The following is a 25,567-nucleotide window of genomic DNA, read 5'->3' as shown; positions in this document are numbered from 1 at the left end:
GGCCTTCTGTTCCCCGCAAAAGAGAGTCACCCATCACAATTACCTTCCTCTTTTTTTTTGTTGCTGAAGTCCGAAGGCGTGGGGGTGGCTGGCTGACTCTGGGTAGTTCACTGTCTAAATCCTTGTCCCTATCCTCGTATGCCTGGCCCTCGACTTCCAAAGCACCGTACCTATTTTGTAGGTGCAACTGGGAAGGTGACAGGGGCTGGCAGGAGTTTTGCTTGCCCTTCCGAGGAGGGACCTGCCTCCATTCCTCATTGTCCCTTAGGTTCCTTTCTTCTGCCTGGTGACAAGCAGAAGGGAGATCATCCACATCCTGCAGAGCCTCTGCCCCACTCCTACGCCTCAGTGTACGGCTCCACCAATCTATTTCGCTTTCACTGTCTCTAATACTTCTAAGTCTATCCACCTCTTCCTTCAGTTCAACCACCTGCCTGAGTAGGTGGTTTATTTGATCACACCGCACACATGCGGTGTCTCTGGCTCCATTAGGAACACATGCCAGGCTGAGGCATTCACTGCAGCTGGAGACCTGCGCAGACACGTGTTTTTGTGGGACCTCCGTCTGAGTTTCCACATTCTTCCTTGTGGGGCATTTTGCACGTGTTGGGGCCATGTTCTTGTCTAGAGCCACGAGGGGATCGACAACTGATGGCTGCTCCCACCCGCTGTGCGCTCGTGCGCTAATATATTTGCCCTTGCTCTCACGCGCACCCGGCAGGCGCTCTGACTCTGCTGCGGCTGGCTGCCGCTGTCGCTGTCCGCGTGGTCTGGGCGAAGCTCGCGCTATGGCCGCTTTTAAGTTTGCCGCGGCTCGCCCGGCCCGCCCCCAGACACGTCAGCCTCTCGCTCCCTCTCGCGATTCCCGAGTCCTTTCGGGCCTCTCCGCCTTCCCTCGGCCTCTCCGTCTCCGGGAAGCCCCCTCTAGCTCGAGTTTAAAGCTGCAGCACTCACCGCTGCCGCTGTCGCTGTCCGCGTGGTCTGGGCCATATTACAGAACTCATTTTTTCATGCATTTGTCTTCATGTGATACAATATGGTAGTTCCCATTTTCCTGTGTATCAAACAGTATCAGCTCTTGCAGTCATGGTACAAATGAAGAAATGTTTTATCCTTGGTTAAATGTATGTTAATTTTGTTTGAATTTTACATTAAAAATTGAATTATAGACAAAATGGGATAAAAAGCAGACCTCTTTACCTAATGAGATTTTGATGTCATTTTAAAATAAATGTAATTATTTCCAAAATTATGTATTGAATTATTTTCAAGAATTAATTATGTTTATATAATTAAATTATATTAAAGAAAAGGAGACCTTGTGAAAACAGGAGGTTAGGCAGACCAAGAGTAGTAAAGGTAAGTAAGGATCAAGCTGATTTCACAAAACGAATCATACTTATTCTTTTCTGGAGCCTCTTTACCGAGGGCAACGTGTTGGCAGACTTGAGCACTCATCTACAAGAAGGATTAGACTTCACCGTAGAGATTCATGGTGCCATTTATTATCTCATGATACAGCTTTTTCTAATCTGTGTAGTGTCATTTTAAAAACAGGCATCACAAATTCTGGTTAAAAAAAAGTGTCAAAACTTACTAGCCCAGTAACTCAGTTCTCTTATGGTGGGAGATAAATTAGGGCGTTGTCAGATGTGTTGTTTGCTGAAAAAAAAAAAAAAAAAAGTCACTGCGAATTTACCTGGGTTATTTTTTCTAAAGAAATAATACTATACCTGTTTGATAGTTACAACACACTCTTTCAAATAATGTCACCCAAAGTTTAGTAAGTAAGCTTAGTGAAGGACACAGTACATTAAATAGGAATACGTTGTTCTGTCCCTCAGTATTTCTTTCTGATTGTAAGTCTTTCTTCCTCTGAATGTTAACCAGCTATGTTTCAATGACAGAAGGAAAAATAAGAGAGAATTGCGCTCAAGAATGTACTAGGCTTGTGTATATGGATTAAAAAACATTACAAGATGCCTTAAAGGTTGTTATAGACTTTGCATTTTATGCTGTTTTAATAGTAAGGCAAAAAGGAGTATTTTGATATCATCTTTCTGCATATTGAGTACAGGCCAAAGTAGAGCTTTCCAAGAGTCAAAAGCAGAAGTAGTACCATTCTTTAGAATATCATCTACTGTATTTATTCCAAAACAGACTGAAACTGGAGGGAGGAGGGAGGAGGGAAACCAAAAAAAGAACAGAATATGATCATGTTTAAATGTTCTGAATTGCAGATTTCAAGATATTTTCAATAACAAGACCAAAAGGAAACTTTTTTTTTTTTTTTTTTTTTTGAGAAAAGAGAACTAAAGAGCATTTTGGTTTGGCTGAGGACAAGCAGCTGTTAATTCAGCATGAAAAAATGCCTCTGATTAATGCAAAATCCATTCCATATATATAAAAGGTTCCATTTTCTATTTGGAGTAGCTATACCTTTCCATGAGATTACAAATGTGGAGCTAATGGATTACACAGTTAGTAGTCTGAATTTAAGTAATTTCTCTTTGTATAAATATAAAAGTAAACTATATGTACCTAGAGAGCATTACTGCCACATAGATCTCAGGATATGCAGGGCTAGGAAGTCAGACTGAATGAACTCTGCCTTCCCTCTCAAGCCTGTCCTCCTTCATCAATACATGGTAAGAAATGCTAAAGGATGTGTGCCTTTGAGTTTTTTCTGCTTTTGTGGCTGCTGTTGTCTGATTCCTTTGAAGGCAGTAAATTTGTAGTTGGCAGTCCTTTAGCTTTCTGTATTCAGAGCATGGACTGTGTGATGGCAGAGAACTGGGATGCCCTGGTCCTGCTCAGAAGACTTCATGTGTGCCTCCTTCTGCTGTTACAACTGAGTCCACCCTCAGCTGACTGAGGTGAAATTCGTTTCTGGTTGCCCATGCTAAACAGCCATGCTTGGATGGACAGAAATGTCACCACCTGACTCCCTGCATGCCACCTGCCTCCGCCTGGCATCCATCATCCTGCCAAAACATTGTTCCTGAGGGACTGACTGCCTCAACCCTGGCCAACCTGAAGAGCTTCACCACCTGCCAAATTGCCTCACATAGCAAGTCAGTTCAAATTTCCATTTCTTTCTCACCCATGGGGTGTGGTAAACATAACATCAACATCTTGACTTGATCTTGGATGCAGGTAATGCTTATTTTCTGAAACGCAGCCCAAATAGGGCAAGGACAGTGAACAATAACTGGGGGAGCCCTAGGTCCTTGGGGAGGTATGTTGTATGGTCATGAGAATAATTTTGACATTTTCATTCTGACCAATGCTTAACCGTCTTCTTCTAAAAATATATTTTAGGACTGATTGTTTCTGTATGTGCTTGTGGCCCCAAAACTCAGTATTCACAATGAGCAAAATGAGCTTTTTCACTTGCGGTCAGGGGGCACACATCCATAGCGGCTGCAGCGTCAGGCAGGTGTGCTGGGATTTGGCAACTGGAGGCAGGGTCAGTGCTCAGAGCTCAGCATGGAAAAAAATTGCTTTTCCAAGCAGGTATCTCAGATGTCTCCGCTCTGCACAGAAGGCATAGCCTGGGATGAGGAGAGATGCTGCTTCTGCTGCTGGGGTGATAAACCTGCTACATAAATCTTCTTTTCATTTCCTCCCACTTTAAGCTTCATGGCCTGTCTGCTGCTCCCTGCCAGACACCAGAATTACCTCCTTATCCACAAGTGCCCTGGTTTTCACTGTCATTAAGCACCCACAAATGTCAGAGAAACCCGTAGAGTTGTGGGTGCGGGAGATTTCTGAAAAATTCAGAGCAAGCGCTGTAATGGAGAGATGTTGCCACCAGATGTCAGAAGGCAGAACGCAGACTAGATAATACACCGCCTTACCAAATCTTGAAAAAGGACATTTCAGTTCTTTTATGCTTCCCCTTCCTTCTCCCCTCCTCCTCTCTTGTCACATATATGCATATACACATAGAAAGGAAATCACCTAGGGAGCACCGGGCTTAGGGGTTTTTTGTTTTCATTGTAGCCTTAAACAGATAAAAAGCAGGAGATCTAATACCTGTTAAGCTTCAGGTGACATATCAAAGAAAAAGAGTTGTCTAAAATTTGAAGTTGCTAAACAAGCTGAATAATAACAAGTTCTATGAGCTCTGGAATTAATGAAGTCTCGTTTCCTATGAATTTTACCTCATGGTTGATTGAAGCTTTTCCTGCACTGGGGAACTTTTCTCCTATTTTTTGTGTAAGAGTGATCCTGAGGGACAGCTTTTCAGAGAGATGCACTTGTGGCTTTTCTCTCTTTTCCCCAGGCATTTTTTCTTATTGTAATTGAAAAGCTTTAAGACTATTACCCATGTCTCAAATTTTATTGAAATCAGATGGGGCTCCAAAATGCACAAGGTTTTCTTCTGCATGAAACCTAGCAAAAGAAAATGGAAGGACAGCTTAGTGTATTACAGACTTAGATTAATGAGGCCATTTATTTTATAGAACTACTTAAACACCTGAACTTCCTCTAGCAATTTAAATGTTCCATTAAATATTCTGGTGATTCCTCATTTTTCTACCAGATTATGAATTTATGGAATATGCAGAAGTGTGCCTGATTGACCATCAGTCTTTGCTGATGAAACCCTGGTTCCTATGGCTGCATGTTAGTGGGTTACCTCTCCCGCCTTTTTTCTCCCTTCTTTTCAAAACACAGTAGACGGTAGCATGAATGCCATCCTTTACATCAAGTTTCCACATCCCTCCAGCACAGCCAAACAAGCAGGATTGATATCAGTGACAGAAGAGCAGATTTGCCTTCTACCAGTGGGCTGTGATTACAGCTAAGTTGCTCTGAATTTCTACGAAGATTTCAGCAAGAATAAGATTAAATGCTCAGCACTTTTCTCTTATTGTAAGCTTGTGCTTATACCAGCCCTTTTTTGATTGTATGTATTTTTACTGTGCTAAATTAATGAGCTTTGCTTTATTATCCTATCATATTTTAAGCTTCGATAATTCTAGCTCTTAAAATGTACATAAAATGAGTTTGATTTTATTAGCTATTATTTAAATGATCACCCTTAAATTAATCCCTTTGTATTGTGAAGCTGTTTTTGTTGCATTACAATGGTTACTTAACCTTCCTGACCCAAGATGATATAGCATCATAAAAATTTAGGAACAGATTTTAAAAATTAAATGGAATTTTTATGAAGCATGAATGATAGGCACATGGACTCATCTATATTAATCTATAATAATGATCCCTCTTGAGCTATTTTTAAGGAAATGTGTCAATTCTATGAAAACTTAGAATGTATCAAAATAGACTTTGACATGACTGACATGTTAAACAAACTTTAGCAGCTTCATTTAAATGCCATCCTCAGCAGATAGATCCAGAGTCATTTCAGTGTCTGGCAACACAACTATACAATTAGTAAATCAGTTGTGGGAGTCATACCCAGCAAAACTTCTTAATGGTATACCTGGAAATTGCACACATGGATAAGCATAAGCCCATTTATTCCTTATGTAAATAAATTTGAGAAATTATGATGACACTTGTTCAAAAACAAGGTCCATTACACCTTATTCATTTCCTGGAGTTAGATTTGGGTGTGTTGGTGGTGTTTGGTAGGTTTTTTTAAGATAATGTAACATCAATATATTACAGCCCAATACAAGCCTTCCCTTCACCCTCTCCACACTGGAACAGCGTATGCTTACTCAGCTCGCCTCCACCCTGACATCCCTGTCCCAGTGCAAGTTCTCCCTGTCACGCTAAGTTTGTTCTTCCATTTCACTCCTCTCCTGCACTGTCAATACTGCAGGTAATTGTGGGGCAAGGACAGTTTTCATCCTACTGTCCGGTAATACCCTCCTTTCTTCCAGGGTAACATATACTCTCATTATGCGGTATGCATCTTTTGAGGTCAATGGGTCCATTTACTAAATGTGCTGCAGGCACATGTAGGACAAAAAAAAAAAAAAAAGAAGCAGGACAATGATAACAGTGTGCTGCGCCTCTGGATTTTAGAATAGGATGGAATGGAATAGGATGGAATGGAATAGGATGGAATAGAATAGAATAGAATAGAATAGAATAGAATAGAATAGAATAGAATAGAATAGAATAGTTCGGGTTATAAGGGACCTTTAAAGGTCATCTAGCCCAACCTCCCCTGCAATGAGCACGGACACCTTCAATAGATCAGGTTGCTCAGAGCACTGTCCAGCCTGACCTTGAATGTTTCCAGGGATGGGGCGTCTACCACCTCTCTGGGCAACCTGTTCCAGTGTTTCTCCACCCTCATTGTAAAAAATTTCTTCCTATATCTAGTCTAAATCTCCTCTCTTTTAATTTAAAGCCATTACCCCTTGTCCTATCGCAACAGGCCCTGCTAAAAAGTTTGTCCCCATCTTTCCTGTACGTCCTGCTTTAAGTACTGAAATGCTGCAGTAAGGTCTCCCCCGAGTCTTCTCTTCTCCAGGCTGAACAACCCCAGCTCTTTCAGCCTGTCAGGAGAAGTGTTCCAGCCCTCTGATCATCTTCGTGGCCCTCCTCTGGACCCGCTCCAACAGGCCCATGTCCTTCTTCTGTTGGGGGCCTCAGAGCTGGATGCAGTACTCCAGGTGGGATCTCACTAGAGAGGAGCAGAGGGGCTCCCGCAAACAATCTCTCTTGCTTCACCACCACCTCAGAAAAAAAAAGATATAGCAAGATGTTTTATGTGTTTGTTTGAAGATCCTTGTAAATTCAAAAGGAAAGAATTTGATTTTACAGGCCTGCCTATCATTAAATGATCCTTTTTATTACATTACAGGTTGAAAGTCGTTCCAAATGTCAACAGTAAAATAATTTTGTCAGTACTTGAACAAGCCGTATGAGTCTGACCTACACTGACTGTCCATCTCTTGAAGTACTTCATGTTTTTCTTTGAAGGGAAGGTTTGAATGACCTACAGCATTTACATTAAACTCCCAAAGAAAGGACAGCATATATATATTTCCATTCCTAATGTGTCATATTTTAAAATAATTTGTACTTTAGTGTCAGCTAGCAAAAAAAGAAAAACTGGAATACAGATTTTTGCAGTCAGAAGCAGAGAGAAACACCAGAACGTGCCTTGCCTCAAGCACAAGTTTAAGATGTAGACTGAGGATAAAGCACCCAAGTCAACAAGGTATCTAAAGAGATAAAACAGGTGCCTAAACCCTTCTGTTGATATATATACCAAGGAGTCTAGCCACATAGGTAAGCACATTCTCAAAGCCAGACTTTCCCATTCCCACCCTCTCTTTCCCGCTATAAATCTTCAGTCCTCTGCCTCAGGTCTGCTTTCAGTCTGGATCAGCCGTGCGCATCGTAGGAAATACCAGAGATTTAGTTCTTCCTAAGCACGTTGTTGCAATTGAGCCCAAGCCCCTATTAGGCCACCACAAAAAATAAGTGGGGGGTTTTGCTTGGTACACGTAGGTCTGCTCCTCAGTGTAGGCGTACCTGCACTACTTGAGGACCACAACACTCATTCTTATTTTCAGCCAGATTTCCTCTACAAAATCTATTATTTAGACAGAGCTAACACTCTCGGATGTCTAAACCCCTAGATGTTTATCATGTTGCCGCTCAGCAATTGGGAAGTGACATGGCTAACGATATCACCACAGCTAACAAGCTGTTGAGAGGCTTAATTTAGGCCAAAATGTAGGACACCCGAAGCTGAAAGAGCCTGCCAAGACCCCAGTGCTGAGCCTAACTCAGTGTTTTGACTCTCTCCTTATTCTCCTTTCATGCTTCCAGGTAAGCCACTTCTCCCCTCGAATTCTTTACAAAATCTGCTGGAGCCCCTGAGTCCAGGAGGCACATTCCTCAACAGTGACCCAGTGCCCTGGGCTTTCCTTTATTACCCACCCACAAAAACCTCACATATAACCCAGTGTGCTCTAACAGGATTCCCTGAGTAGACCTGAGCCATCATGGAATGAGAGTCCGAACCATATCATATGGCAAACATTGGGAATACCCGGATGTCAGTAGACAGCAAGGTCTGTACACCTCTGTATACACCTCTTTCACCCATAAAGCACTGAACCCTCATCACCTGCAGTACCCCACGGCTTGAAGGTGGGAATTAAACCACTGGCAGGCACACAGAGAGCACAGTGCACAGCATCAGCACACCTCCCTGCGACCAAGGAGGTATAAGTTCAAGTCCCTGCATTCAGGCGGGACAGGGACTTACAAAGAAATCTAATATTCAAGGTAAGTGTCCTGGCTATTGTATAACTTGTCTGTCTTATTCTCCCTGGCTTTTTTTTTTTTTTTTTTCATTTTTCTTTTTTTACCCAAAGAATATCTGCCTAAGAAGATGATTCAGTTTAAGGACGTAACTCCAGGAGAAAGTTCACACTCAGGATTCTCAGGAAAGGAAATCTGAAACAGTTGTGTGTCAAAGCATCTCATATTTTCCAAATTTCATTCCTACTTAGATCATACTTTTTCACGTTTAATTCCAAGCTATTTTACATGCTTCCCATGACATAGGTATCTGATGCCGCTTTTCTTGGGTGCCAATTCTCCATAGATATTTTTAAGAGGCCCAGGACCTAACCTTGTTGCAAGGTACCATGCAAGGTACCTTGAGATTACCATACTTCCCCAAAATCTAACCCTTTATATTTTAAACCTTTCAATAACTGCACATTTCTAAGTGCATGTTATAAACAAGACCATTTCCTATAAACAAGGAAATGAAATTGTACCTTGAACAATTTCAGTTTATCAGTTAAAATGATTAGCACTTTACATATTTGGCAAGCTATAATGATGGAAATAGTCCCTGAGAAACGAGGTGGAATTACTTTTCAAAATATTTCATTAATTCATCATTTAAGCAGATTTTTCTGCATGGGCAGTGAATACATGTTGTTTTCCAGACACAGATGACCCTGCAGAAAATGCAACACCCTCCCTGTCACCACTAGATGTGTTCTTGTGAACTCTCTCCAGTGTTTTTCATCATTTTGAGCGTTGAAAATACTACATGAGAGAGAATAGAGGTCAAAAAAAGTTATTATTAATGTTATTAGTTAATAATTCTCTTTCCAGTGGACAACTATACAAAAAAAAAAAGTTGCCTATGATATTTGAAGTTCAGCTAGTAGCTACTAAAAGTAACAAAATTATGAAAGTGTGCAAATTCATTTGTTTTCCAGACTTCACAGCTTAGTCCCTAACTTAAGCTTAACTTTTCAGGTTTTTCAAATGTTTATGTGAGGTAGCTTTGTCTGTTCTTCTCTATAATTTTTATTTCTAGCCAAAGAGATATCTAATGCTTTTTTTTTAGTTAGGAGTCTTGACCTGAATTTATCAGCCAGCTACTTAGTGTCACTGTTTCCTTTAACCTTCAGAAATAACTTACTTGCAAATTTAAATCACCTTCACCCAGAAACAGCTTCCAAGCTGATATAAATGATGATCAGTTTCTGATTTCTCCAAAGTTGATTACAAATGGACATTAATATAGCTTTCACCCCTTATAAAATCAAAAGCACTGCAATCCTCAATGAATAATCCTCTTGCAAAATGCAAGCACATAAGCCAGTTTTATTAAAAGATATGTGAAGCCACCATTTCAGTCTTCATGGCAATAGGATTTTTCCCAGAGGATAACATTTCATCCAGTGTGCTCAAAGAAATGAGATGTTTCACTCTTCTGAGAGGATACTTAATGATTAATAGGAATATATTGATCTAATATATTGATCTTGCTTTTTTAAATAAACAATGACTTTATGTCAGAAAGAATACAAGCCAGTACACCATCATGGACCTATCACTACTTAGTAACTTCTGAATTATCCTGAGAATGCTTGTTACTTCTTAGTATCAAATTTAGATCTCAACATTCAGAAGGAACTTGAAGCAGGATTCACCCCACCGGGCATCAGCTGCCTAACAACTTGCTCATTCTCTAGGTTCCCTTTATAAACAACGGAAAGGCACCTCTAGACAACAATTTATCTCACGGTAACACAGAGGGGATGAATCATCCTTTAGAAGAGGCCATCTCTCTCTAATGACTAATGAAGGACCATATCTGATTAGCTAAGACCAAACAGTAACCTTTAGGTATTAAAGTGAGATCAGATGAATCCTATATTTGGTGAACTAAGAAAAAATATACTTCTTCTTCTCCTAATACATGGCGGGGGGGGGGGGGGGGGGGGCACGTGTTCTTCGTGGTACGTCCGCTCTTTCATTGCCCTTTAAATCAATTGAAAATCTGTAGAAAAAGGAATTGAGAAATCAGTTACAACTTACAGCTACAAGCCATCTTCCAGAGGTACCAAACACCTACAGTTCCCATTGACTCAAAATCTTTTTGTTAATTCTTCTAACTTCTGGGTTATATTCTCTAATTGTAGAATGGAATAGAAGACTCAATCACCATTTCAGAGTCTGCCACACCTCCATGTGGTACAAAAAAGGCACTGCTTAACAAGTTTCAATTCTGTGAAAACAAAGTAACTTTTTTGTTATCTGTCATACAACCATCTTGTCACCCTTAAACCCATCTACATACAAGAAATTCAATCAGCTACCTACATCTATATCTGTATCTACATCTATCTATATATCTGTATCTCTCTGTAGGTATTTTCATGTGGTTAAGCTTCACCGACTTTCTGCCGAGTAGTGAACTGATCATCAGAGAAGTTATCCAGGCTTATCCAAGGTCACACAGAATTGGCATCATAATTTAAATTAAAGCTTGATGAGTGCTCCAAGAGTGCTTAAGTCATATATAAATTACCATCATGTATAGGTATACAAAAATATGCCAGAACAAACCTCTAGCATAGACATATTTAAATAGGCATAAACTTTGCAATTGCTAGTTATTTACACTAAAGAATTCAAGGAAACGTTAAAAGCTCTGAAGTTGTTTGTAACAGTTTACATCCTTTTAGTGTCAGTCTGGTACCTTCTTTCCTTAGCACAACATAGCTTTTGGCAATATTAGAGACAATTTTTTTTTTTCTTAAGTGTAATTCAGATTCTTTTATCTATCCAAGCTCATATTTATCTTATTTGAAACATTTAATTAAAGCATACATGCCCGTTCAAGAAAAGACTTAAAAAGGAATTGACAACACAGTTTTAAAAGTCTCCAGAATATTTTGTATCTAGAATAGCTAATACTAAATATTTTCATTGTGCTTTTTGCCTCAGCTCAAATGCTGAAAAGATACCCTGCTTGTTCCCAGGCACAAACACAAAGAATAAGACCTGCTTCACATACAAATGTGTTCCCTCAGGTCTTATTTGCATCACTCATTGAAAATGCCTCTCGTAACTCACGCAGTCTTCTCCGGGTGAGGTGACAGAATCATCCCTTCTCACTTTGCTTTGCAGGATGACTCTCCTTCACCTTGGCAGAGGAAGGCCCTTGGCTGAGGATGCAAACCAGCTGGTGAGGAAACCCACTGGGGCTCCTAGAAGGAGATTTACACCCATGTCTAGGCATAGATGTTAGACAAGTCATCAAGAAAAAGCTTTCTTTATTCCTCATTTTCCTTCTTTTCTATGTATTGTCTATTACTTAAATCTATTTAAAATGTAGCATAATACTTATCGAGACTTAAACTACTATATGCTTTATGTTTTTCATACTTTAAAATCATGTTGAAGTATATAATATACCCTTATGAGGGCCAGATATTATCATTTTTAAGGGAAATGCTTTTTAAATATTGAATTACTAAGTAACATAACCCTATTGCCTGTAGGGGAGAATGGACTTGTAAAAAGCTGTCTTGCTCTCACAGGAAGGAGAGACGGTTTTAAACAGGTTTTTTATCATTTTCCTTAAAGCACTGGTGAGGCCAAACTCCAATCCATGCACTAGACAACCAAACCCCTGCTCACCACCATCATCAACTGTTATACTTAACACCAGGCTGGAAGTGGAAATCACTTTCCGTTGCAATATGACAAGAGACAGTTTGATCCCATTGCAGAAGGCAAAAGTGGTTTTTTTTTCAGTGGCAACAGGGCTGGATCTTGTGTACCACAACTTGACATGAACAACACTGACATTTACAAATATGACTGTACTTTTTCACTTACTCTGCTGCTGCCAGAGCAGCAACTCAAGAATTTTCCAGTTTACAAAACTTTTCTACGTCTGAGACATTTCTCTCAAAATATTTTATATTTCCTTTTATAGACCCACTGACACTCTACTTTTAAAGTTTTTTGCTTGGTCAAGATCATATTCATATATTTTTCAAGTTAGAATAAGCCTTACCGGATTCCATAGTAATGGTAATGTTTTATTCTAGAGGTTTAGAAAAGGAAAGCAGAAACAACATATCTAAACTGTACAGTATTAAAATATGCCTTCGTGTAATTTTATATGCCATGTATAAAAAAAATATGCCTTAAACGAGGTATTTCCTTAATGGCTGTCATCCATACACACACGTATTTGTGCATGTAAAATATAAAGTTTTCACTGAATTTCACTGAATTTTTTTTAGAGTTGGAAGGGACCGTATAGATCATCTAGCCCAACTCCCCTGCTGAAGCAGGATTGCTTAGAGAATGCTACTCAGGACTGCATCCAGGCGGGTCTTGAAAATCTCCAAAGAAGGGGACTCCACAACCTCCCTGGGCAGCCTGTTCCAGGGCTCTGTCACCCTCACCGTGAAGAAATTCTTTCTCACATTCGAGTGGAACCTTCTATGTTCTTGTGCCCGTTGCCCCTCGTCCTGTCCCTGGGAACCACTGAAAAGAGTCTGGCTCCCTCCTCCTTCAACCCACCCTTGAGATACTTATAGGCATTAATAAGGTCTCCCCTCAGCCTTCTCTTGTCCAGACTAAAGAGTCCCAGCTCTCTTAGCCTTTCTTCATAAGGGAGATGCTCCAATCCCTTAATCATCTTTGTTGCCCTTCGCTGGACTCTTTCCAGTAGTTCCCTATACCTCTTGAATTGGGGAGCCCAGAACTGGATGTAGTATTCCAGTTGTGGCCTCACCAGTGCAGAGTAGAGGGGGAGAATGACTTCCCTCGACCTACTAGCCACACTCTTCCCTATGCAGCCCAGGATTCCATTGGCCTTCCTGGCCACAAGAGCACATTGCTTGCTCATTGTCATTTTGCTGTCTACCAGGACTCCCAGATCTTTCTCTTCGGAGCTTGGCTCCAGCAGGTCCACGCCTAACCTGTATTGGTGCCTGACATTCTTCTTGCCCAGGTGTAGCACCTTACACTTTTCCCTGTTGAACCTCATGAGGTTCTTCCTTGCCCAGCTCTCCAGCCTGTCCAGGTCTCTCTGGACGACAGCACGGCCCTCCGGGGTGTCAGCCACCCCACCCAACTTGGTATCATCAGCAAACTTGCTGAGGAAACACTCTGTCCCCTCGTCCAGGTCACTGATGAATATGTTGAACAGGACTGGACCAAGTATTGACCCCTGGGGGACACCGCTGGTTACAGGCCTCCAGCTTGAACCTGTTCCATTAACCATTACCCTTTGGGTCCTGTCACACAGCCAGTTCTCAATCCACCTCACTGTCCCCTCATCCAGCCCACACTTCCTTAGTTTTCCAATGAGGATGTTATGGGAGACTGTGTCAAAAGCCTCGCTGAAGTCAAGGTAGATGACATCTGCTGCCCTCCCCTCATCCAGCCAACCAGTTATGGCATCATAGAAAGCTATCAGATTGGTCAAGCATGATTTACCCTTGGTAAACCCATGTTGCCCACTTCCAATAACCCCCTGCTCTTCAACTTGTTTGGAGATGACATCTAGAATGAGTCTCTCCAGTTGTTGTTGTTCTCTCCAGTTGTTCTAATATATCCTATATCGGTGTATTGCTGCATGTTCTGTTGGATTTCAGTGATAGTTAATGAAATGAATGTCAATTTATTCATACTTTAGATAGCCAAATGGTAAAAACGTGCTGAAACAAGTATACTTACGCCAACAACACTGATTTCTGCAATTTGTCTGTTGCCTGTATTAGGTCCTGCTACAAATTTCACTATTATCTCCTTCCACTTAAGCACTATATTTTCAAACAGCACCCTATTTTTAGCAAAGTACAAACCTTACCAAACCTAACTTCTATATTGTGTTTAGATTTCATACTTCTTCAGCAGCTAGCGCTTAAACCCCACATTATGTATTTTCCTATTAAACTCATGTCTCATGAACTATATTAGCTGACATGTTTTGTGCACAGTTAATATATTTAATTTTACCTCTTGCCTTCGAAACCCAAACAGTTCATTTAGCAACCATACAGGAGAAAATTGGAATCCATTCTGATGTGCAAACCAAATACAGAAATTGTTAACAGTTTTGACATATCTGCCAACCACGGCCAAAACCTGTTGCCATCCTACCTTTGAAATTAGTTTCTGTGCTTAAATTTCTTGAAGGAAAACATTTTTGAAAGAAATATACAAAGGTTACCTATTTTGTAATAATTTGAAAATAGACTTTATTTGTCAAGTAAAAGCATTGAGTTAAGGACATGGAAAGTAATTTCATCTCTTTGAAAACAGGTAATTATTGCTTAAATTAATATCTGATTAAAATCAGATCAAAGAAAAAGCCTATTTTTCAAAAAATATTTTTTCAAGTCCTAGGCTATTAGAATTGAAGATTTCAGTGTATGTTAAACTAATGCTTAATCAATAAAAGTACTGAATTTGTTATTTTTAAACATGATTTTAATATTTCTACATAGCATATTAAGCTTATTGTTTCTTTTAATTGTTTGTATAGTTTATTAAGATGTCATTCTTCAGAAAATTAACAAAAAAACCCAAACACAAACAAATAAAAAGAATGCTTCCCAATATTTAAAACTTCTAAATTGTGACACTGGGAAAACACTGGCTTTTCTTCCATTGCCATTAAATTAGGAAGACTTCTGGGACACCCTTTGTTGATCCCGTTGAACTTTTTTCTATCATCACTCCCCTATATTGCAATCTATGAACTTCCTGACTTAACTTGTCCAAGGATGCCTGTCCTAATTACATTAAGGTAAGAAGGTAAAAGAAGACTAAGCACATCATGTTGCACACATGAAAAATAACAGTCCCTTCTCCAAGAGTCTATACCCTTCTTCTCTCATTTGAAGGATCCTTTTGGTAATACTCATTACTAAAAACGTAGAAAAAATGTAACAGTGTGATACAAACCAACTAAGTAAAAAACTATCAAATTTTAAAGTATTTTTTCTTATCTCATCAAGTGTGTTATTCCAATAGCATCTAGTAATTGAGATTCCATCTAGCTGAAACAAGAATTTAACATGGTTATGTTAAGCCTATGTGAATGAGGCAAACCATGCACAGACTGGATTAGGAGGAATATGATTCAAAAACTACAGTTCAGTTGGGGTTTTACCTCCAGGATGAAAACGGGTATCTTAATTACATGTTATTTCCCCACCTATCTTTCAAATTTTTCTCTTATTCTTTTTTCGCTTTAAAAAAGTACAAATTCTTATCTGCTTCTGTCCATCATTCATCCCATGTTTCCTTGAGTTCCCTCATCTTTGTTTAGTACTCAATTTTTGTTGCGTCTGTCTTCCCCTCTTATGCTTGCCTTACAGAAGCCCTGCTTTATCCTCCCATTATATAACTTTAGTTCCCTATTATTTCTGCTTTCTTGCTTCTGTTATTTAACTGTTCCAAAGAGGCTTACAATTCTATCCCTATTTTAAAACAACTAATTCCCCCTACATCCAAAAAAGTAGGATATGTAACAAAATCAGCAGCGGTGGCACTGGTAATTGACTTTTTGCTCCACTTTAAATTTGTAAAAACATATTAGGCTAGTAAAATTAGCTTTAAAAGGGTTTCCATCTGATTTCTCAACCAAAAGTAAAATTACCTGTGTTCTAGCTGTATGCGTGAACACTACATGTAAAATGCTCATTCATCGTATCCGTTCTGATATGTCAGGCTCTGTGTCTGACGCAGCTCCAAACTGAAAAGGAAATTCATGCAGCCACCAGCAGCTCTAAGCCCACCATACACACGAGTGCTTTTCAGACCACTGGGGAAGGGAATCTAAAGCCCTATTTTCCCCCTCCATAAATTCACAAATGTGGTGTAGAAGGTTTAGGAAGAAAATAAAAAGTGGTGAATTTTTCTGTAGTACCTGTGAGTGAGACTTACAGCTGTCTGTCATTTCTACAGAATATATTGTGTACATCCCAAAATCAACTTGTATTTTAGGTTTCTTTAGCCAAGTCCACTAATTGACTTGAAAACAAGAACTGAGACCTTAAACTTTATGTAGTATTGGGAATCAATAGAATCATCTGTGTACACAGGTTGTTACCTGCAGCCCATTTGCTGAATGTCTGAGCTGCTGTATGCTGTATTAATTGCATCCTTGTTTAGGATCAATGTTTAGAACCACAAAAAACCGTGTTTATAAAAATTCATCCAATAGCAATGAAATCAGGTAAGGATGGAGGCCAAATAACTACTGGAAAGCCTGCCACCTCAGCTAGCTTTACAATATCCTGTGTTCAGTTTTATCACAAGCGGTAAGATATAAATCTATATTACAAATGCTTGGTTTTCATCCAAGAGGGTAGGTCATCCATCAGTATCTCCAGTGCTGTTTCTGTTTACCACGTGGTTTAAAATCAGGAGATCCTCAGGCACTGTCTAGGACAGATGTACTTGGAAACAATTCCTTGCTCGCTCTGAAAGCTTTTTTAAAAATACAGATTTAACACTAACTGGCATTTTTTAACAATTTTGTGTAGAAGGAAGTTTTTCTCGGGCTTAGGATGCTGTTCTATTATGAAAGGCACAATTGCTTCTTGTGAAGCACCAACAGTCCCCGAAAGAGACTTAGTTACTCGTCTCTCTTTGCAATTCTTAAACAAAGCTCTGCTTCAGATGGCGCATGATACGCTTTTCTGTCCAGTATTTATAGCATGGTTTCTGTACCATGAATAGACTGAATTCAGGAACAGGAGATCTTTCACCTCGTACCTGCAGTTACTCAACCCAAAAAGTAGAGGCGTGGGTGGCTCCAAGTGAACCTTTTGGCAAAGTAAACTGTTGATGGTCCCACTACAGATAGCTTAACGACTAAGCTGTTTACCAGCATAGTGTATCAAGAAATATTTTCCCCAAAATTTCCATGCAAATATCATTTTTGTAAAAATTTAAGTTTGGCACACATGTAATTTTCAGGGTTTAAAACACTGTCCTTATTTGTCAGGACCTGGTGTGCGGGGGGGGTAGGAAGGTGTCACAGTTCTTCTTTCCAGACTCTGAGATTCTGATCCAGAAATTTATTCTTCAAATGTCTGGAAGCCTTCTTGTTGTCTGGGTCCGTTTTCTGTCCTCTCATTAAATGCAGTCATTAGATCTGCAGCTCTCAATATAACATAGATCTTTAACTTGCTTACCCCTCCTCCTGGAATTTCATATTCCAGCTCTTAGAGAAGCCAGGAATGTCACCATCAATCCCTCTGAGCTCTTACGAGTTTTACTTACACATTCGGCATGACTTTCAGATTCCCTTTCCAGCCACAAATCCTGATTTTGCCTTTATTTCAACATCATCATCTTTACTGGTAATCCTGGCAAAATATTTACTTAGCTTTGAACTACCATGGCTTCATAAGAGCCTTATTTCCATTCTCTTTTTTGCTGTGTGTATATCTAAAGAGCAAAGAGCGATCTTTACTGCTATTTGTAACAGCTACATGCTACTAGCCCGTAAGTGCTAATTAGCTAATAGCTAATAATGTCTAATAATAGCTTGTAATATATGACTGGCAGCCTATGATACAATTCTAGCATTAGTCATACAATTCAGCATGTTATAATGATTTGGGTGGAAGAAGGGGGCTAGAGATACAATTGCATGCATTGTAGATACACCAGCTGTATCTAGAAGAACAAACTTTGTTTTCAGATGTTTGTCACCATAATAAATGTAAAATATGTAAATCATAAAATGATTTTATGAAACCTATATACAAGTGTCAAGACAGAGAGAACTCTGTTAATGTAATGTAACAGATGGGACTAATTTTTTTTGCTAAAACGCCAAATGACAGGTTGCACTGTTTGTACAAAGTTGTTAAGAGTAGATGAAACAAACACAGCAAATTAACCATTGGTTTCTGCAAAGGTCTGGGAAAGTTAATGTGAGTCACACGGCCTATTTAAATTCCCAACAGTATTTGCACAATAATACAGACTATATCATTATATGAATTATGGGTATCCAAACCACTCATTTGTTAGCAAGGCATACAGCATCTAATTTGGCGCACGCTTAAATTAAAACACGAACACTGAAGGGAACGTTGCAAATGGGACAGTTCCTTATTCCATAAATACGATCTCTTTATGAGACACTTCGTATCACGGTCCCACAGACGTGACCCAGGCCGGGCCGGGCCGGGGCTGCCGTGCGCTCCCGGCCGAGGGAGGCAGGCAGCCGCCGAGCCACAGAGCTCCACCAGCCCGGCGGCCGGCGCCCAGGCAGGCCCGCCCAGGCGGCTCTGAGGCCTCCACACCGGGCATCACCGGCGGCGCTGACACCGCCGCGCAGGCCCCGGGGCCGCTCAGGCCACCTGAGGTAACCCCGCACAAGGGCAGGAGGCCGCCGCCCTGCCGGCGCTGCAGCACCCGGATCCCCGCCGAGGCATCAGCCTGCCGGGACACCATGCCGGGCCCCGGACTGCGCCAGTGACCCCCGCTCGCAGGAGGAAGAGGGGGGGGAGCCCCGCCCCGCCAGCGCCGCCCGACAGTAGCGTACGGCCCCCGCCGCAGCCCAGCCGAGGCGGCGCGCATGCGCGTCCGTTCCGCGTGGTGAGCAGCCAAGACCTCCTGGCCGCTAGGGGGCGCCGCAGCTCGCCAGGTTGCCCTCCATCCCCGCCCTGCGGATTCTGGGAAGGGGGGGGCGAGGGCGTCTCCCGGCCGGCGTCACTCCCAGCATGCAGCGCGGCCCGCTCCTGCCCCTGCTGCCGCCGCCGCCGCCGCTGCTGCCGGGGGGAGAAGATGGCGGAGGGAGGCGCGGCGGATCTGGAGACCCAGCGCACGGACGTGGCGGCGCTGCTGAAAACCGCCCTCCGCAAGGGCGACACCTGGTGAGGGAGGGGCGGGGGAGAAAAAAGCGGGGTAGGCGGCTCCCTCCGCCCCCGGTGCCATTTGGCTAAGCGGAGGGACCGACCTCCTTTTCCTCAGCCCTCCCGGCTGCGGCTCGGCCCCCCGCGTAGCGCTGGGAAGCAGCCGGGAAAGGCGGGGTGCGGGAAAGGCGGGTGACATGGGGAGAGGGGCAGCACCACTCCCCCTGCTTCCCGCCGCCCGTGTCTTTCAGCCCCTGTCAGGAGGGGACCTGCTGCCTCCGTGCGGCGGGGCCTGGGCTCGGCCCGGGCCGGGCCGCGCCGCTGAGGCGCCCGGCGGGGGCAGGCACCGAGGTCAGCTCCCTGCCGGGCGGCGGGGGAGGGGAGGGAGGAAGGGAGCGGTGTGACTGGCGGGGCGCGGTGCCGGATGGCGGCCCCGCATGGCAGCCCCGCATGGCGGCCCCGGACAACGAGGGGCCCGGAGGCCGCGGCGGGGGGGTTGTTGTTTGGCCTCTCGGGGAGAAGGGCTGAAGGAGGGATTGAGGCAGGGCAGAAGAGCTTCGCTACCAGGCGTTTCTTCCATTATCCAGGCTAAAAGGAGGAAACGGCCCTGGCGTCACCTTCAAATTGTCAGAAATTATATCTGTATCCTGGGTGGGTGCCCTGAAACCCATCTGCGGCCGGGATAAGCCTTAAGTTCAAATTTTATTTTGACCGTGAACGTGTTAACTACCTAAGAAAAAGCCCCCGAGGGTGCAAACGGGCCCTCACGATACCTGTTCCGCAATAAGCGTTTAAAAAGGTATGTTTTTCTAGTCAGTCAGAAAATATTTCTTAGTATGCTATATAGATTGTTAACAGGGTAATCCATGGTTGAAAAGAATTAGGTTAAATAAACATCTCCTTCTAGTGTGTATTTGGTAATTGAGCTTCTGTAGTTGTAGTTCTCTGAGGCTAGAAAATGGGACTTCTTTTTTACGCGGGGGGGGGGGAAAAAGGGAACTGACACTTTTTCTGCCACTCAACCTCTTCATCTCTTCCTGTGTGAAAGTGTCACCCAAAGACAAAGGCTGAAGCATTAACTTACTGAAAATTAAGTATGAATACACAAAAGTAGAACTTGCCCACCTCATTTCAGCTGTCATCGCTCACTGTTCCAGTTCTATAAAAGACTATATTTAACAGTGTTGATACTGCAGCATGTGTCAGAAGCATACATTCTGATGCATTATTCAAATACTGCTGAGTATATGTTCATTTTTGGCATACAAACAGACTGCTCTTAAACTGGAAAAGTATGAGCAACTAGAAAAAGGAAATCAATTCACATGGTAGTGTTGAAAATGACCAGCAGTAGTAAAAGGATGCTCAGGCTTGTAATCTTCTGAGAGGTTTGGTTTTTTTTTTATGGTTCTGTTGGGTACTTTCCGAGTACTAAAAAAATATCTCAAACAGTTAATATTATTCAAAGTGAAAGTAACTTTATGACAAGTTTACATGATGACTAAACCGGTAAGTTTACTGTGCTGTATTTTTTTTAATACGTTAAATATTTTAACATGAAAAAATCAGTTAAGTGGAACAAGCTTCTAAACGTTCTCTGAAAATAAATATATCTACCTGTGATTGTGACACTTTTATTAATCAAGTGTTTTAAGACTGAATAAGCTATGGTGAAGTCATGCTAACTTTGACTCATGAACTATTAAATCTAGCTACATAAATGCGTATGTGACTGTGTTCATAGGATTAGTACTTACAGCTATGTATTTAACTTCATAAATTAAAGGATATGTTTAGTCCAAAGTCCTTTTTTCGGAGGTATTCTGTCAACAGCTTTTTCGTGTCTTACGGCATCAATAAGGAAACAGAACAGTTAAAGTACTCTAAGTCATGATTCAGAATTGCAATTTTCATTCATTCAATAGTAAATATTGCTGAAAAAATAAGAGAAATGCCATAGCAGCTCATTCTGGTTGCTGAGCTTTAAAACGCTAAAATACAGTGCTTTTAAAATCACTGGCTTATACTGAAAGAGTTGTCCATGCTCTTCAGAATTTAGAGTGTAGAGAACAATAAGCTCTATAAGGAAAGTATAAAGCTTTGGGGGTTTTCTCTAAGAAAAAAGGGAACTAAAGAATAGGGCAAAGAGAGGCAAGTCTTGTAATATCTATAAAGAGGGCATTGAATTTCTTCACTAGTCTTTTATGTGCACTGCAGAGAGAAAGAAAGGAAGCTGACTTGAGGTGCAGTGTTTTTAGTTAGATGTTGGAAAAGAATTGATAAGAGTCAGGAAATATTTGAACAGGCAGTTTACTAAGCTGTAGAATTTGTTTCATTGGATGTTTTTAAGAGTAGCTTGGGGATAGTATAGGTTAAAATGTATTGCTTCAGTGGACAGACAAGGCGAGTGTCTTTTGACTGTTCTGTCCTCAGAGACAGAATTCTGGGCTGGTTTGTCCCAATGGTCTCTTTTGCAGTCTTTTATGGACAGTTAATAAATTAAATTACTAAACTAGGAAAGACTGAGGATTCTTCCATGTCTCCATTCATCTTATTTTTCTAAACATATATTAAATAAATGTAAAATTTAAGCTTTTCCAGGTAAGAACCTCCTTCATTTATTAGTTGTTTTAAATAATGTTGACTACTTTTATTGGTGAATTCAGCATTAAAAACCACACTGTCATTCCACCGAACTTGAATTATATGTAATTCTTTCTTGCAATGCTGTCCAAAGGACCGTCAGGTTAGGTGGCTGGAAGACCTAGAATTTTGTTTTGGAAGGGAAGAAACACTGTGTTTAATTGTATATCTCACAGTTTTAGGATCTGATATGATTACTTCTCAGTGTTTGAAATTCTACTGATGCTTGGCAAGTGAGAATTTTTATTGTTTGTGGAGATTTTAATCTCTCATTTAGAAAGACAAAAAATATTGTTACAGCTGCAGACAAATTTGAACTCAATCAGTGTCTTCCTGTATCTGCTCTCAGAAATTGAAGAGCCGTTGATGTTCATCAATTTTTTAGGTACTGTATAATTTGCCTGACCAACTGGTCCTGGTGACGTCATTTAATGTCTTTGTAGCTGCAGTGGTATTCTTGAGAACCTTGCCAAGTTTTTATCTTTTTACAGTGTCACTGAGGTACAGTTTTCAACACTGAAAGTTATTGATCTTGGAACAATTTTCTCAAAGAGATGATGGAGACTCTATCACTTCTTGTGTGTGACTTGTGTGAATATCTCTGTAATTTCCTCCCCGTATTGAGGTATTTGTTGTCTTTACCTTTAAGACCACTTTCAGCCCTGCTTTCCCTGTAGTTCCTGTTCTTCTGTGGCTCTCTTAGTCAGAGATGTTGTCTCAGTTACTTAAATATGACATTACAAATGTTTTAATACTTTTTATTTGCTCCCTCTTACGCACATTGGCCCTCCATGGTCTAGAATGTGAGACCACATTTCTTGCCTTTAGGTATCACCTGCCAATAAATGGTTCATGTAATAGTGTCTAATAATGGCTGACAGCACAGCCTTAGTAGTCAGGTTCACCAGTCTTTCTCTCTCCCAGAATTTCCCCACTGTGCTTCTCTCATCTTTTGCTTGCTGTAGCAATTTGTAAGCAGATGAGAATATAGATGTTATTTGCATTTTTAAAAGCAGTAACTTGGAAAATAATTAGGATGTTACAGTGGACAAATAACTATGATGAGGAGTTTATTTGGTGGCTAAGGGAGCAAATGCAATCTTTAGATGTTTGAACAGGGAATACTGAGGAGCAGTACAAAGATGTACTGGATACAGTAATATATTAGTTAAAGGATTCATATTTAGTGGATCATAGTGGACCAGTTCTGGTGTCCACATGTCACATAAGGCGCTCATTTAGAATAAGTTAAAAAAAATCTCAAAATTTAATGGAGGAGATGGAAGCTTTGCCTTTCAGAGAAGAGCTTTAAGAGCCTTTGTCTGTTTTGCTAGAATGTTGAGTCCTGTGCTGAAATACTTACATAAGAAGAAGATGTCTTCTAGGATAAGGCTTTTTGGATGAGCAGATAAAGATTTAAGACGCTGTCTGTAAAGAAGGAAGATGTTGATTTCCAGCCTTGCTAGCCAATGAATTTTGGTGTCAATCATCACTTTACAGAGTGAGATAGATTCTTAATCTGTTCTTGATTTTTAAGACTTGCAAATTATGAAAACTACAGAAGTATAGTATTTTGTCTTCTTTCAGATGTGTCTCTGATACACATCACTTCTGAAGCTCTGGTGAGTCCAGAGGGAGTACTGTTGTTATATATAGAGTACATTTCTTGGAAGGTTAAGAAAATATTCTCGTTTTTTTGCTCTGTGAGAATTTTATTGGCTGTTTAATTATAAAACTCAGTCACTGAAGGGAAGAAGTAAAAATTTAAGTGGGGTAAAAATCCTTCCCAGTGAATAATAATCAATAGATATGAAAAGTTCAGCTGGAACTGAAAACCTGGAAGATTTCCCCTCCAGAAGTGTATTTCAAGAATTTCTCAGAATTTCTTCCCACCACCCCCAAATAAAAGAAAGGTATAAACATTTTAATTCTGGTTGCAATGAAAATTCGTGAATCTTGATAAACAGGCGTATGTAGCCCTACTTGAAAACCCTGCAGTGCCCGTCATTGATGATAACCTTGATGCTGAAGTGCTTAGCTTTAATAGTATTTAAATTGTGGTCTTCTCAGTGTTTTCTACATTTGATCATCCATCATTGTGTGGTGCATGAACAGAATCTAGATTGAACGTTAATGGGAGATTTTACTTGATTTCACTGAGATCATGATGAGATGTCATGGACCTGCACCTCAATAGCATTTGGAAGAAGATCCTAAACTGTTCTTACAGCTTCATAAAATGTGAAACAAGAACGCTATGTCAGTGATCCAAGGATAGAAATGAGAATTGGCTGATTTCTATTTTCCAAATGAGGTTTAAGTTGCTGATTTTTGACTTTAAGACCTTGTGGTTGAAGTTTTGTGTTAGATTTGTCTCACTGCGTATGGAATTGTGCAGCGTTTCACCAACAGCTTATGAAGATATACAAAATGTTCTGTTTTAAATTCTCTTGGGAGGATACTTTCAATGGAAACGTGTAGATACAATTTTCTCCTTTTAATTGGTCAGACAGGGTGAGAGAATGTTAAAGTCAGGTTTGTGTCAGGCTTTTGCTTGAAAATCGGAAGTCAAACATTGATTTAGGAATTACATTATTTTTTAATGAAAAGTCTTAAATGGAAAGTTTGTAAGTGTATTCAAAATATACCATTGCTAGTGTAATGTTCACACTGATATTTTAACATGAAAATGCAGTCCATTGATTTTAGCTGAATCAGGTTTTTTGGTCAGCCTCTTGGTAGTAAGTGTGAAGTGCTGCTGAGGCTATTGCAGCAGCACATTGTGGGAACTAAGCATGGGGGGCTGTAGGAGGAATTTGACTGATTAGTTGACTTGAAGTTACCTTGGTGCATTTAGTTGAACAAAGCTTTTCTTTCTGAAGAGGGGTGTGAAATATTTACACTAAAATTTCTTAAAACTGGGAGCTAAGCAATATTTTTTTTTTTCTGTTTGACCCATGGGTTTTTTTCTTGTGGATTTACCTACATTTTGATCGAAGTGATGATTTGGTTTGTATGTGATAAAGTAGAATAATTATCATCATCTTGATCTTTCAAGATCTTGTTTATTCTGAGAAAAAAAATTAAATTTCAAAGGCATCTGTTAATCATGAGTGTACTTAGTCAAGCAATTTTGGATAGCCTGATCAGAGTAGAAATGCAGGTACAAACCCGTTTGTACCTTTCTTATTTTTATAGTTGCAGTTGTGCAAGAACAAAAATTGGATACTGTACCTTTAAACAGGAGTCCTAATTTGCTTTCAACAACACAGTTGTTCCACTTTGTTCTCCGTATTGCTTAATCTGTACTCATGCACAGTGAGGAGGGTAAAAAACCCAAAAACCTCACCTATCTCTCTGGACAATTTGCACAGTTTTGCTGTTAAAGGTGAGATAGTTTGTATTCAGAAAAGTGTCTTCATCGCATATTGAAGTTAACTGGTTTGATTTTTAAGTCAAAGGGCTGACCTATCAGTCAATATAAATAAACCTAGGTTATATGTTGTTTAATTCTGTCTATATATAACTGCAGAATGCATTCAGAATGCTTTTGACAGCAATGGAAAATACCAAGATCGTAGTCATACTGTTAAAATATTTTTCTGTCAACCTCGGTGTTAAGGTAAAGAATGAATGCTGTTGTACTCTGTGATGCTGATGCTGTGTTAATAATGTTTATTAAATCAAAATGTGCAGTAAACCACAGGTGAAGTTAAATTACGTGAAAAATTTACAACCCACGAGAGAATTTTAGAAATCAATTAGCAACTTTCCTGCTGGTACTATTATTTTCTTTTGTTGAGAGAACAACGTCC

At 40.5% G+C, this 25,567-nt stretch overlaps 1 protein-coding gene across 3 annotated transcripts in view; it reads left to right on the top strand.

Annotated features, from left to right (window-relative positions):
• Positions 1–18,968: 18,968 nt before the first annotated feature.
• The window catches only part of USP15 (ubiquitin specific peptidase 15), a 66,625-nt gene continuing 60,026 nt past the window's right edge, over positions 18,969–25,567 (top strand). For 2 of the 3 annotated variants that reach the window (XM_074168272.1, XM_074168274.1), the window contains exon 1: positions 18,986–19,130. In XM_074168272.1, the coding sequence (XP_074024373.1) occupies positions 19,042–19,130 (89 nt within the window). In that variant the 5' untranslated portion in view covers positions 18,986–19,041. Of the gene's footprint in view, positions 19,131–25,567 lie in introns of all 3 variants that reach the window. The other variant, XM_074168270.1, reaches the window with a different exon arrangement.

Source organism: Numenius arquata, chromosome 2 (genome assembly GCF_964106895.1).
Source record: "Numenius arquata chromosome 2, bNumArq3.hap1.1, whole genome shotgun sequence".
In the NCBI taxonomy this organism is placed as follows: Eukaryota; Metazoa; Chordata; class Aves; order Charadriiformes; family Scolopacidae; genus Numenius; species Numenius arquata.
The sequence above is the reverse complement of the archived record's forward strand: the minus strand, read 5'-3'. Positions and strand labels throughout refer to the sequence as shown.